General features: G+C 59.4%; 2 protein-coding genes across 3 annotated transcripts in view; one reads left to right on the top strand and one right to left on the bottom strand.

Annotated features, from left to right (window-relative positions):
* The window catches only part of FPGS (folylpolyglutamate synthase), a 43106-nt gene that overhangs the window by 18302 nt on the left and 11673 nt on the right, over positions 1-13131 (top strand). The gene's annotated exons all lie outside the window — the stretch shown is intronic.
* Positions 2243-13131, bottom strand: part of ENG (endoglin) — a 54815-nt gene continuing 43926 nt past the window's right edge. The window contains exons 12-15 of one of the 2 annotated variants that reach the window (XM_073314756.2): positions 9708-9962; positions 8860-8920; positions 5256-5351; positions 2243-4500 (exon numbers count right to left, since the gene is read on the bottom strand). In XM_073314756.2, the coding sequence (XP_073170857.2) occupies positions 4382-4500; positions 5256-5351; positions 8860-8920; positions 9708-9962 (531 nt within the window). In that variant the 3' untranslated portion in view covers positions 2243-4381. The other variant, XM_073314757.2, reaches the window with a different exon arrangement.

The raw sequence follows: 13131 nt of genomic DNA, 5'->3' as shown, positions 1-13131 counted from the left end.
TAGGGTTTGAAAGTGAAGCCATGGTGCTGCTGTTACATGAGAGCCTGCTCCATTGATCTGTTGATGGAAATGTCCTGCTCATCGTGGCGTTGTACAGTGTCATCTCCTTCCTGGGCGCGTAGGGCGCCTGGCGGGGATGAGGCTGGGAGCTGTGTTGCCAGGCAGCATTGGAGTTGTTTGTAAAGCCCCTTACCTAGCCTAATCTCCTTGGCCCTGGTGTGGGCTGGAAAATGACCCTCACTCTGCCAGTGGGGAAACTGAGGCAGGCTAAGGGCTTGCTCCTGAAAGAGCAGCCTTCCCCCTGGCTGCTCATTTCAAAGGGCTCTTCACCTTCCAGGTGTGGGCCTCACCTGGGTTGCAGGGGCTAGGGCGCGCCCCACTGCTCTGCTGAGCTCCGAACGAGCGAGCGGTAGTTAATGTTTAGATGATGAAATTCTGTGTGTCTGAGCCCTAGGTGGGCTGCACCTGCTGGTTACTCCAGCTCTGCCCTGCCGATCGGCACTGGAATCCGGTGCTAAGCCGGCCACCAGCCTGGCCAAGAGGCAACAGCTGGATTGCACCCAGCTCTGGATTTTTAAACCTCGCTTGCTGCTCCACTTTCTCAGGGGGGAGGTTTCCATGACCAGAGCACCGGCCTTGGGGGCTTTACCTGGGAGGCTGCCGGCTGCTCTGATGCCCATTGCAGGCTGGTGTGTGCGGTAAGGGGCATGGGGCAGGTTCCAGCCTAACTCAATACAGTGCAAAGGGAAGGGGCCAGGCCCGGGCTGGTATGGAGTGAAATGACGGAACGGGAACAGCTGCAGAGTGAGAGGACTCCCCGGCCCCAGCCTGGGGCCGGCGGGGCTGCTGGCTGTGTTATTGCATTCACCGCGGGGGCCTGGGGCCTGGCCTGGGCTGCCCGGGTGGAGTCGTGGGCAGGGCTGAAGCTGCTGAGAGCACCATGGCTTTTGGCTGTTAATAAATCTTGGCTGGGTCCCCCTCCACGTACCCAGGGCCCCGGCCATCTGTGCACAGGTGGAGGGCTTTCCTGGAGGGCTTAGACAAGCTGTGTTCATCCCTAGAGCCCGACCACCCCATTCTGCATGTGGTCCCCCCTTCCCCGGGGCCTGCTGCACGGAGCGATGGTGGAGCTGGTGAACATGGGGCTGGTCTGGGTGCCGCTGCTCAAGGACCCAGCTAATATGTACAGGGGTGGTGTCAAATCTGCTGGGCAAGCCGACTGCAGCTTCCGGGGGGCAGAAGGAGGGACACAGCTGCTGACGGGGCTGCTGACACTTGCCAGGCACCAGTGTCGGGGGAATTAGGCCTGGCTCACGTGACGCTTCCTCTCACCGTGGCCAGCCTGGCTGGTCCCTTCCATGCAGCCTGGGTAAAAAGCAGGCGGCCCGCGCAGGGAGCTGCTTTTCCTGCTTCACTTTGCACCCCAGGGAAGGCAGCTCGGGGTAGGAACTGGGGTGCTGGGCTGGCTTTGGCCAAGGCGGGGCCTGGGATCGCTCAGCTCGGGCTGGCGCCAGGAGGCTTAGCTGAGCTGTGGGCAGGAGCAGGGCTAACCCAAGGCCTTTGGGAGCCGGGGCAGCCTGGAGCATCTGACAGCAGCGATGCTACCTGCAGGAGCAGCGTCTTCCCCGTCGCCAGCCGAGGCAGCCCCCAGCCCGGGGCTCAAAGTAAGAGCTGGCTTTGGCTCAGCCCTTCCAACACCCGTCTGGGGCAGCTTGGCCCTTTCTGCCCGTCAGCTCTGCAGGCTGGGATGTGGCTTTTCCCTTCGCTATCCCTACCTGCAGGCTGGGATCTCTAGGCCAGAATAGACCTGGGGCTGCGGGATAGGATGGCTCCATCTGCCACTGGCTGTTCCTCCAGGGTGGGGGGATGCCCGCTTGGGGCCACGTTCCCCACCCCCTCCCCTGCTGCTGTACCGCAGCTGTTTGTCAGCCCATGGCCGCTGGTGCCGGGGTGAGCCCGGCAGGCCGTGCGGGAGCCAGGAAGGAGCTCGCCCCTCGGGCCGTGCTCTGCCGCTTCGGCAGCAGGGTGCTGCTCTGGGTTTCCGGTTGTCGAAGTGGGGCTGGCCAGGGCCCTGGGGGCAGCGCTGGCCGGCCGCTTGCACAGCTGCATGTGCACAATGCACTGGAAACCCAAACACAGGGAGGTCACGTGGGGTCTTGGCAGTTGCTGGCTCGCCCGCGCCCCCCCAGGCCAGCTTGCAGGTGGTTTGTGGCTGGGCCGGGATAAACAAGGAGAAGCTGGAAAGGGGGACGTGCTGTTTGGTGCCTTTCCGGGAGCAGGCTGGGCAGGGCCAGGAATCCTCTCCACAGGCTCCAGTCAACCCACTTTTATTGATACGTTATCATGGTTACAGGGGGTCAGTACAAATATTTACAGACCAAAGGCACAACCCCAGGGCTGGGGAGGGAGGGCAAGGCCCAGCCGGTGGGCGCCATTCAGACTGGTTCTGAGCCTGGGGGCATCAAACCTGGTCTGTGGGCCGGTGGAGCCAGGCCCTCGGCTGAGAGCCCGTGACTCCTAGCCAGCTGCGCTACGGCTCGGGGGGTCCACGTGTGACTTTAATTACACTCAGTCCCCCAAGGGCCAGGCGTTCAGCCTGGGGGGCCTGAAACAGGCCAGCAAGCTGCCAGAGCGGGTGTCTCCCGGTGGGTTACGTTTAGTAAAGGGCGGTATCAGTGACACTTCAGTCAGGGTCAAGCCCCCTGGGGGCACCGGGGGGGGGTGTTTAAAGTGTGTGTGTGGTGGGGGGGCTCTGCAGGACCCGAGCCCACCTCTCGCCCCAGTGCTTCCAGGGCAGAGGCATGGCGCCCGCCGTCATGCCAGGTCGCCAGTCAGAAAACACTCCCCCTGTGGCTTTGCCACGCAGGCCCCCGTGTTCCCGCAGCTGTGCCTCGCGCCTCGCCCTGGGCTGTGTCTGGCCCGCACGTAAATACCCGCTCGGGCAGGCTGAAGGCAGCTCGGCTCCCAGTTCTAACCCCCCCCCAAAAGGAAAGGTACATAGTTGCTAGTAACTGACACGCCGCCTCGGCACCGCGGCTGTGTGACTGCAGGGCTAGAGGGTTATGTACAGCAAGGAACGCTGGGTGTGCCACGGCCCGAAAGGGCCACGACGGCCGGGCCCCGAGCTCTGCCCTCCCTGCCCGTCACAGTCATGGGGGAGCCGAATCCCAGCTTCCTATTTGCTGTGCAGGTGCGCACGCCTTTCCAGCAGCCCCAGGACATGGGGGAGGAATCTTTCCCTGCTGCCTGCCCAGATCTGTAGGAGTCGGTCCCTGACAAGGAACCGGACTGGGGTGGAACGAATCCCTCCAGCAGGAAAACCCCGTCTGGCCCGGGAGCCTCCCCTTGCCTGGCCGGAGTGCGGTCACACAGCTGCTGTCTGAGCACCCAGGTTCCACGAGGGGACCTGCTGATTTCAGCTGCCTCCCCTGCGCCTCAGTGGGCCTGGGAGACCGGCAGCGCCTTGACCGCGTTTGGCAACCGCTGCAGTCGGAGTGGGTCTAAGCAGCTGGCTCTGGAGCCCACTGGCTGCCAGGCTGAGGCCCGGGGCAAAGGGCTGGGCTCATGCTGACCTAAGCTCTGCTGTGAGTGGCAGGGCGTTCGAGTGGCCACTCCTGCTCATGGGCTGTATCCCGGCAGACGGGCTGCGTGGGAGGCGACGGTGATTCTTCAGCTGGAGGGATTGGCAGGGAGCAGGGGCCTTTCCCCTCTAATCTGGGAAGTAGGCAGCAGCAGCACCAGCCGAGCCCACTCCTTGACTGGGGGACCCCGGCGAGGGGAGTTCAGGCCTTACGCCCCCGTCAGGCTTTGGCCCCTCTCCTGGGGCAGCCTGCAAAGGGGGCAGGACAGGGGGGATCCAGCGGGGCCATCTCTGCATTAGGGAATGGACAGATGCCCCCAGCCCCTCTCAGGCTGGCTACTGAACAGCTGCAGGAGAGAGTTAGAGGGATTTCGGGCACTCCGGCTCCTGGGCAGAGAACGACTGGCCTCGGAGTGAAAGGCTCCCTGGGCCATCCGCTCTCCCGACGTGCTGGCTGCTAGTCCTCATGCTCACGCTCCCAGCCTGTGGCTGGCATGGGCCTGGCCTGGTCTCCCAGCCCTCAGCATGCTGCTGGTACCTTCCTTTGTTCAGTTCTGGCTGTGGAGAGCTGGTGGGCGTGTTGCTCCCGGAGTGGGTGAAAAGTGAGGGTGTGGGTGCTCCTCTCCGCTGTGCCTGTCCAGCAGAGCAGGCTACGAGGGACGGGCCCCACTGGCTTCTCCCCCACAGCTGTCCCTGGGTCGGGGAGCTCAGCTGTCTGCGGCTCCGATGAGGTCCATGGGCGGGAGCTCCCAGACAGCCCCTCTCTCCCCGAGGGGTGGGGGTGTCCGGGTGGCCTGCTGCCTAGGCCATGCTGCTGCTGGAGCAGGGGGTGCTCTGGGTGCTGCCGACGCTGTGACTGGGGCTGCTGCTTTCGGAGGCTGGGGCGTTGGTGGAGACCGGCTGCATTTTGGCCATGGGGCCTGGAGGATGTTACATGTCAGAAAAAATGGAAAACATTAGGCAGGCGCCAGGGGGTTGCTCACAGCCAATCAGGTGATGACGAGGGAACACAGAGCATGCGGTGGCTCAATCTTCCCTGGCCCAATCACGGCCCTGTCAGTGCTGAGATAAGCCAATTGTCCCTGTGTTTACACTGGCGCTGGAAGGAAAAGGCGAGAGATAAACCAATCAGCTGGTCCGGGCTGGGCCTGGCCAGCCTATTCAGGAGGGAGCTAAGGCGATAGGCTGCAGGGTTTTGTTGTCCTTGCTCTATTGATACTGGCATATTATGCAGATAAGCTTCCAGGCAAACCGGGAACAACTGCTCCGGCCCTTGGGAACAGGAGCAAGGCTCCCTGAGCAGCACCGAGCCTCGGACAGAGCCGGGGCCTTCTGACAGCAACCATCATCCTCGCTCCCAGCTGGAGGCCTCAGGAAAAGGGACGGGTGGACTGTTCCAACAGGACAGCATTTTCCCTGGGTCGCTGTGGGGTGGAGCTGCGGGGCAGATGCACCGGCTGGGGATCCGGCCCGAAGGCTGCGTCACACCCTGGAGCCTGGACCAGCCCAACAGCTGATCAGCACCTGCCAGCCGCGGATTCCCCCACCATCCCCTGCAGCACTCCAAGGAGAGACCCGGCTCCTGCTGAGCAGACCGAGCTCACCCCAAGGCCATGGCACTGGGCACCATGCGAGGGGAGGGGGGCAGAGACGAGGCAGAGCAGCTGATACTCACGGGTATGAGAGTAAATGCACCAGAGCGCGGCGGTGAGGAGCGTGCCGATTAAGAAGGCTGCGAAGGTGATCCCCACGACTGCTTCTATCCCTAGGCCTGGAGCCACACAGGAGACAAGGCGAGAGGAGCATTGAAAGCAATCAGCACATTTCCTCAGACATGAGCCCCCCATTGCTCTTCTATAGCCCAGAGCCCCCCGCCTCCAGGCTCCAGATGGGTTAACACACTGTGGAGCCTTCTCTCTGCCCATAGTAAGGACTCTCCACTGAAACCCATCCACTGTTGATGGGCCAGCAAGAGACGCCCCTGTCTCCTGCCCCAGAGCCTCCCTTTTCCACGCAGGTACCTGGCCAGCTCAGGAAATAGCCAAGATGAAACCATGGTGGGAACTGAACTACGGAGCAGAGCGACGAGCTGGGCAGGGGTTTGTCCCTGTGGGGGGGATCTGGCTGGAAGGACGTGACTGCTAGGTTTGTAAGGGCTCCGCGCCCCTAGCAGGTAGGATCGGCAGCTCACAGGCTGTGCAATGGTCTGACAGCAGGAGCGTGCCAGTCCCACCAGGCACTGAGGAGTGAGGGCAGGACCAAAGCTTGCCAGTGACTTGAAATTAACCAGTTAAAAGGAGACAGAAAGCAAAGCATATGGCTTTTAAGTGACCTTATCCCCCAACCCCTCTGCATCAGTCTGACTCTGCCCCTCTCCCGCACGGAGGGAGGGGAGCTTTAGAAATTGTCAGAGGCAGGTTTCTCTGCAAGCAGCAGGCTCACAGCTTCTCTCCTGCCGCACTGACCATGCGCTTTGGGCCATGCAGTCCTGCAAACTGCTGCATGCTTTATACGTTTGTTCCTGTACGCGCACAGAGCACCACCTTGGTGCAGCATTGAAAAGCAGCCACCTCTAGGCATGGGTGTGACAGCTGCTTGGCAGCGCACAGGAACACTACACTGATGGTGGATTTTCTGCAGGCGGGTTAACAAGGAATGCCTGGCAGCTGAAACCACATGGAGGATTCCAGATGAGGCTGAATGTTGTGAAACTAAACATTCGGCGTGGCGGGGGGAGGAGCGCACCCCTTGGGATCTTTCATGGGCACAGGTATTCAGGACTTCAGTGCTACATCTCCAAAGATAGCAAACCCCATGGCCACCACAGGCTCAATACAGACTCAGAGAAGATTCACACCACCACAGCCTGCAGTACCTAGTCAAGGTACGATCAAGCCTTTGCTCTGATTTATTCTGGGCTTGCTACGGTCTCCCAGTTCCTTGCAAGCCCTACCTTGCTCAGGTGGCTGGGTGGAGGCCAACGGCCTGGAAGAGGTAGACACTGGTTTGGTCTGCTGATGGTTCCTGGGCTCCTCTCAGTCACTGGTTCCACCCCCCCTAGAGGGAGCAGCTCTCCTCTGCTGAGCCCAGCAGCTCCTCCCTGTGTCTGTCTCCGGGCTGCGGCACTCATGAAACCACCCGGGGATGTGAGACGTGTGTGTTTGAGAGTGTGATGTGCGGCGCGAATTCCAGTCGGGGCTAGCGCGTGTCAAAAGCCTTTCCTTGCTTTGTTGTGCTGCCGTCCTGGGGGAGCTGAGCAAACAGAGGCAGGAAGAGGGGACCAAGGTGGGAGGAAAGCAGGAAATCATCCATTCTTGGATGGGGCTGAAGATTCATTCCTGCTTGGAAAGGATTCAGCTGGGCAGGAAGACAGGCCACGCTCCCTCGCATGGAGTGAATGCAAGAATAACTGCTCTGGGAGACATCAGCAGGACGCCCCCCTCGCGGCTGCTCAGGGGGGTCAGCCGGGGGAGACTGGCAGGCAAGGAAACTACTACTCAGTAGGCACCAGGGGCTGAAGTCACCCGTCCATTATCATCCCCAAGTCTGTGTCTTTCGGGAGCACCTGCCCTGTGCCAGGTGCTGTTCGCACGCAGGCACAGCTCCTGCCCCAGCGAGCTCACCACACCTCTGCCCTCGCACAAAGCTCTGTGCAGCATCGCCAACCCCAAAGCTTCAGAAATCCTGAGCCAGCCCCCCCCAGCCCCCAAAATCAGGACATCTTAAAAATAACACATTCTGGGAGCTTGACTTTGCCTGCTGGGTTTTGAGATGTAAGGGGTCACGCTGTCTAGCTTTTCTCTGCAGCCACTAGAGCCAGAAACGTCCTGGGTTGTAACGAAAGCTGAGCCTGTCACCTCCATCCTATGACTCCAGGAGCTGGAGCTTGAAGACAAACACTAACCATCTCATGACATGCATTAAAATGGCAAGGCTTGGCCACACTGTATTTGTCTATCAGAGATCAACTCCTCCAAAGAGCTTCTCCCACACAGAGATTCTGATTTCCAGGATTTTGTGGGGAGGATAAAAATGATGTGGTTGATACTAAATGCAAACACCAAACTGGACCAATAATGCATCTACATCCATGCAGCAGCCTTTGTTCAGAATGTCCCAAAGGCACGTTACAAATGCTAGCTTTAGGAATCACTGCACACATCAGTGAAATGCAGCTACCTCTGGGGTTTAACAGCAACACAGGAAGGCTACACAAGAGTTTGGGACAGGAAGTAAAGGATATTGCATCCAATTGCCACCAGGCTCTTTTGACTGAGTCCTCTCCAAGTTGGGCTGTTTCCTATCACACCAAGACAAGTTTACTTGGGCTCTGGCTCACCTCAGAACTTCGCTTCCCTTCCCCACCCCCTGCAGCCTGTTATCCTCCGCAGACAACTGGTGCACAGTCACTGTACACAACTTCCTGTAGGTCAGCGCCTGGCCCAGCCGCAACCCCTAACCCCTCTCCGGGGAGACCGGCTGACACACTGCACGGCTCTGTCACAACAGCCACAGCGGGAATGCAGATCAAGAAGAAACGAGGGGAAGAAAAGCAGAAGGAAGCTGCCAGGAATTTGATAAGCGCGCCAGCGGGACGGCGCCGTGGAAAAGCCTGTGTTGAGTCTTGGGCTCAGTGCCAGCCTGGCCCCTTTCCCCCCAGCCCCCCACCAGGATGAAGGCATCTCACTTGCTGAGGCCTGCGCAAGCCACGCACCCTGAGATGGCCAGTTCTCAGGATGGCTCCCGCCAGCCTCTGGCCCGTGGAGTTCCTCGCACGGAAGCCTCGTCCATATCTCACCCGCTAGCAAGGCAGCTCATCCCAGCCTGCCAGGTCTCACAGTCATTCAAGGGCCTCCCCTTTTGGTGAGGAACATACTGAGCCCTGGTCCTGCTATCCCCTCCTGGGCATTGCTTCCCAGTTACAAGGCGTCCCATCAGCCATCACTCCTTTCCCCACTCAGCCCATTTCTATAGGTGCAACCACGTTTCTCTTTGAACTGGTATTTCTCTCCCATCTAGTCACCCTGGTCCCCATTAAACCAGCTCCCATTCTCCAGCCGAGGGAGGGCGCTAATCCTGCCAGAAGATCCTCACCAGACTGAAACTCGGCAAGGACTATGGGACACTCTCTGCTCCCACCCGTCTGCCTGCACCTCGCACCAGGGACAATCTAACGGCAGTGCAGGCTGGGCTCCATGCTGATCCACCCTCACTGGGTAGCTCGGCTCCAGCTCTCAGCTCTGACCCGACGTGACGTGACAAGGAGATTGTGAACTCACTGGAAGGTGGAGGTCTGGTGTCCTGCAGCGTCACCTCTAATTTTCTCTCAACGGTGCTGTCCTGTGATTTTGAGAAGAAAACCAAGAGGGTTAAGATGAGCTGCGCACATCTCTGCCCCGCCCAGCGAGAGAGCCCTGAGTACCCCACGGATCCCCCAGCAGCTGGTCACAAGGCTACAGCAGGAGGGATGAGCACCTGGCGACACCCTGGGAAGAGACCCCTGGCCTTGTGGCTAAGGTGCAGGCCAGGGAGGCAGGAGACCTTGATTCTATCCCTGCCTCTGCCACAGGACCAGTGCCCAGGTGACCGGGGGGCAGGGGTTCATTCCCCTCCTTGTGGCTCAGTTTCTCCCACTGTAAATGGGGATACTGATCCCCAGGACTGGTGTGAAGCCTGATTCGTTCCTGTTTCTAACATACATTGGGGCTCTTGGCCAGTAGATGCACTACGTGCCCCTGGCCACAGCTCCACTGCTCTTGGGAACAGGGAGGCGACGTCACACCCGGCTTGTGCCCCGTGCGAAGGCTGTGGCAGTGGGGCTAGGCTGGGCCCTGCGATCCAGTGCAAACCCCTCTCAGCTCAGCAGGGCGGTGCAGCGAGAGCTAGGCCCCATTAACTTCCACCCAGCCTTATGTGTGTGTCGTCTGGTCTCGGGCTGCACGTCACCAGCCAGCCAGCGGGACACGGGAATGGAATCCCTCAAACCTTCCATCGGTGCCTCCCTGCCCCCCTGCTAGGGCAGTGGGAACAGCCCCCTCGCTCGACAAATGGGCAAAGGGTCCTGGGCCAGGGTCATGCCACCAGGCCTCCTGGGGGTGCCCACGAAGGAGACGGCCCCCACACTCACGTTGAAAGGCAAGGTCACTCTGCACGACAGGATGGCGCAAGGAGGAAAGGGCCCTCCCCCAGCCAGGCTGTAGACAAAGCTGAACCGATGGAGTTCCCGGCCCAGAGTGGCTTCTGTTGGCTTGAGGACGGTCACTGCTTGGCCGAGCGCCGTGACAGGCTGGATCAGGAGCTGCTGAGGCTCCTCGCCAGCAGCCTGCAGAGAGCACTCCTCCACCTTCAGGCGAGTCTGGGCAATCTCTGCCCGAAACGAGACCTGCAGGGGGCAGCAGGAGAAGGAGAGTTCAGTTAGCTCATCTCGGAGGTTGCATCTCAGCTCTGTATCTGGGCTGGCAGGGAAGGAAGCCAAAGGATCCACCCATGTACAGGCTGAGGACTGGAGGGGGCAAGCCAGCCCCGACTCCCAGTCTCCAGTTGATGTGGCTTCCTCATGGGTGAGTACAACCCGGCTGGGTGCTTCTCTGAGGCGTGGGCCCTGGAAGCATTGAAGCTCTGTCCACACTGGGATCAGAACTGGGCTACTCCAACCCTGTCTACACACCGCTGGTGTGGCACAGTTCTAGCAGGGTTTCTGTCACCAGCCCAGCCAGGAATCCTCCGCTCCACGCCGCCTGACCCACTGGAACACAACTGTCTAGCCCATCCAACGGTATCTGAGCCATACTATACCCCGAGGCAGGTTGATTCTCACCCACTCTTTACAGGATGACCCTCTCTCTAATTTCTCTTTGCTTTTCATTTGGCCATGTGAATGTGGGTTATCGCTCTCGACTCCCCTGCGGAGTCACTTCCCGCGGTGTGATGGTGCGGCAAACCCTGCCCTGGAGTAACAGGCCTGCGCAGGCAGTTGGAATGGACAGTAGCACAGAAGGAAGGGATTGGCAGGATGGCAGAAGCAGAATAAACCTTCATTGCCCCCAAGCGCTGTCAAAGGCATGGGCGTTAGGGGATCTGCCAAATAATGCTGCGTGTACTAGGAAAAGCAGAGAGAGCGGGAGGTGGGCCAGCTGCTGGAGATCTTAGCCACCACCATGCCATGGACACCAGCCCTTGGGTACCTACCTCCCAAAGAATCTACAGAGGCTACCTTCTCCCCACGGCACCAGGGTTACTCTAGCTCAGCCCAGGTGCTCAAGGGGAAGGCTGTGGTCTGGCTGCAGGCCAGTGAGAGAGGGGAAGATGCTGCTGAGTTGGGGGAGCTCCACGCTCGGTGACCACAGGACAGGTGAACCCCCACAGTGGGGAGCTTTCCTCAGGGTAAGATACTTTGCTTTCATGATATAAGCATCACCCCTGGGGATTAAAGCTTTGTTGATTGCACACGTTTCTTGCCTGCTGAGTTAGTCCACTGCCTTATACTTGGGTTTCTAACATGGCTTCAGACCATTGTAATTCCCTGTCCTCTCTGGTCTGGGCCAATGTACCAGAACCCACACTGCAACTGCAGTGTTTAATGCACAGCTGTAGCTGGCCTGGCTCTGATCCCCTGTACAGACAGCGCCGGGTTGTAAGGGCCGGATCCAACAACTGTCGTTGTTCCCTGGGCTTTGGGTCAGGCTGATGACAGCCACATGGCCGGCAGAGTTTGCACAGAATGGGTTTGCGGACAACCCTTCATTTGACTGATAAACGGTCAGGAAATCTAGAGTCCTAATTCCTGAGCCCGAAGAGTTTGAGCAGGAAGCTATGACCACATGAAGAGGCTGGAGCCACCTTGTTTGGGAAAAATGATTAGCCCTGATAGACGCTGACCCCTAAACCTGATTTGTGGATGGAGGGGGAGAGGGAGGGGACAGCCCGAACCATCTGGAATCAAAGAACCAGTTCCCTGCCAATTGTCTGACATGCACTGTGTATCCTGGCACAAAGAGAACAGAGGAGAGGAAAACGAGTTATTTACCTTCCCCCAGCCGGAAGGCCCCAGTGAGCTATCAGCACCCGTCACCAATGATCAAATGCTTACAGACGGGATGTGGGAATAAGAGAGACACCAAGCCAAATGGCTCTGTTTCCGGCCGGCAGAGCCTTCTGACGAGATCTAGGTTGCTAAGTGATATGTTATCATCTTTACGCGAAAAAACGTTCCACTAAAACCTAGGCCTGAGTCATCAGAGACCTGATTATCATCGAAGGGTAGTGTAGGACTGGAAGGGCGCTCGAGAGGTCATCGATTCTAGTCCCGTCCCCTGCACTCACCCTTTACCCCTCTGTACCCGCCTAACTGGGGCAATGTATATACCCATGGGCATAGTATGACTGGGGTCATTCTGGGGCACAGTCTGCCTCCAGCTAACACAGCGACGCTCGCTCCCTGGGGGAATGCCTCCACCGTAAGCCAAGGTGCGACTGCGGTTTGTGCAGCCATCCCCCCGCGAGCACCGCTGAAAACAGCAGCGTAGATGCAGCGCCGTGGGCTTCAGCCCGCTCTGTGCAAACGCACCAGGGTTCGTACGCGTGTTGCTCGCCTGCGCTGAAGCCTGTGCTGCCATGTCTACACGGCTGCTTTGAGCTGGGCCGGCACGGGTCTGCCTGCACGGCTCTCCCCTCCTGCACTGAAGTGCGGGTGACTGGAGCGGGTTGTCACACGTTCTCTCGTGTCTGGAGGAAGCTGGTTGCAGGAGCAGCCTCGGTCAGACTGAAGCCTGCACACAGGGAGTGAGGCTGGGTGGGGCGCGGAGGTGGCGTTGGCATGGAGCGGGAGTTTGGGCCAGGTCAGCCGGGCCCAGGAACAGGTCCATGGTCACATGCCGTCCTTGGCAATTAGCTCTCCCCCGGAATTCTCTTCCTAGGAGCGGCTCTCCCCTTCCCGTAGCTACGACTTGTGTGAGCAGCAAAGGCGGGGGGTGCAGCTGGCTCCATGCAAACTCCTTCCCACGCCAGCTCTACCGACTACCCTCAACCCTGAGCTGCAGCCTGATCCCCGTCCCCTCCCCAGGGCTATTCCCGTCCTAGCCCCGTCCCAGGGCGCTGGCTCAGCTACCCGCTGCCTGGCCCATTTGCACGGTCTCTTACACACAGGTTGTTGCGCTTGCCCATCTGCACCTTTTGATGCCAAGCCCTGCGGAACATAGTGCAGACAGGTATCAGGAAGAGCCGCCCCCCCCACCCAGCTTTCTCTGCCATGACTCGCACACTTCCTGCTCCTATCAATTGTATCGCTGCCCCTGATTGAGCTAATTACCTCAGCAGACCAACCATTGCCCCCACAGGGCAACGGTCCCCACCAGACCTGGTTCACTGGTTTCAGTCATGCCTGTAATTGTCTCCGTGAGGCATTTAGCTAAGGGACCGGGGGGCTACACCTGTCCCAGCCCCACACATCTATCAGATGTGTCTATCTAACACTTGGTTTTAAGCCCATACAGTGAGTGCTGGCCTGGGCCTCTCTCAGCCAAAGCCTGCCAAGCCGGGGGATTCATTCAAGC

The sequence above is a fragment of the Lepidochelys kempii genome, chromosome 16, assembly GCF_965140285.1.
Source record: "Lepidochelys kempii isolate rLepKem1 chromosome 16, rLepKem1.hap1, whole genome shotgun sequence".
NCBI lineage: Eukaryota > Metazoa > Chordata > Testudines > Cheloniidae > Lepidochelys > Lepidochelys kempii.
This window is presented reverse-complemented; position numbering and strand designations above follow the sequence as displayed.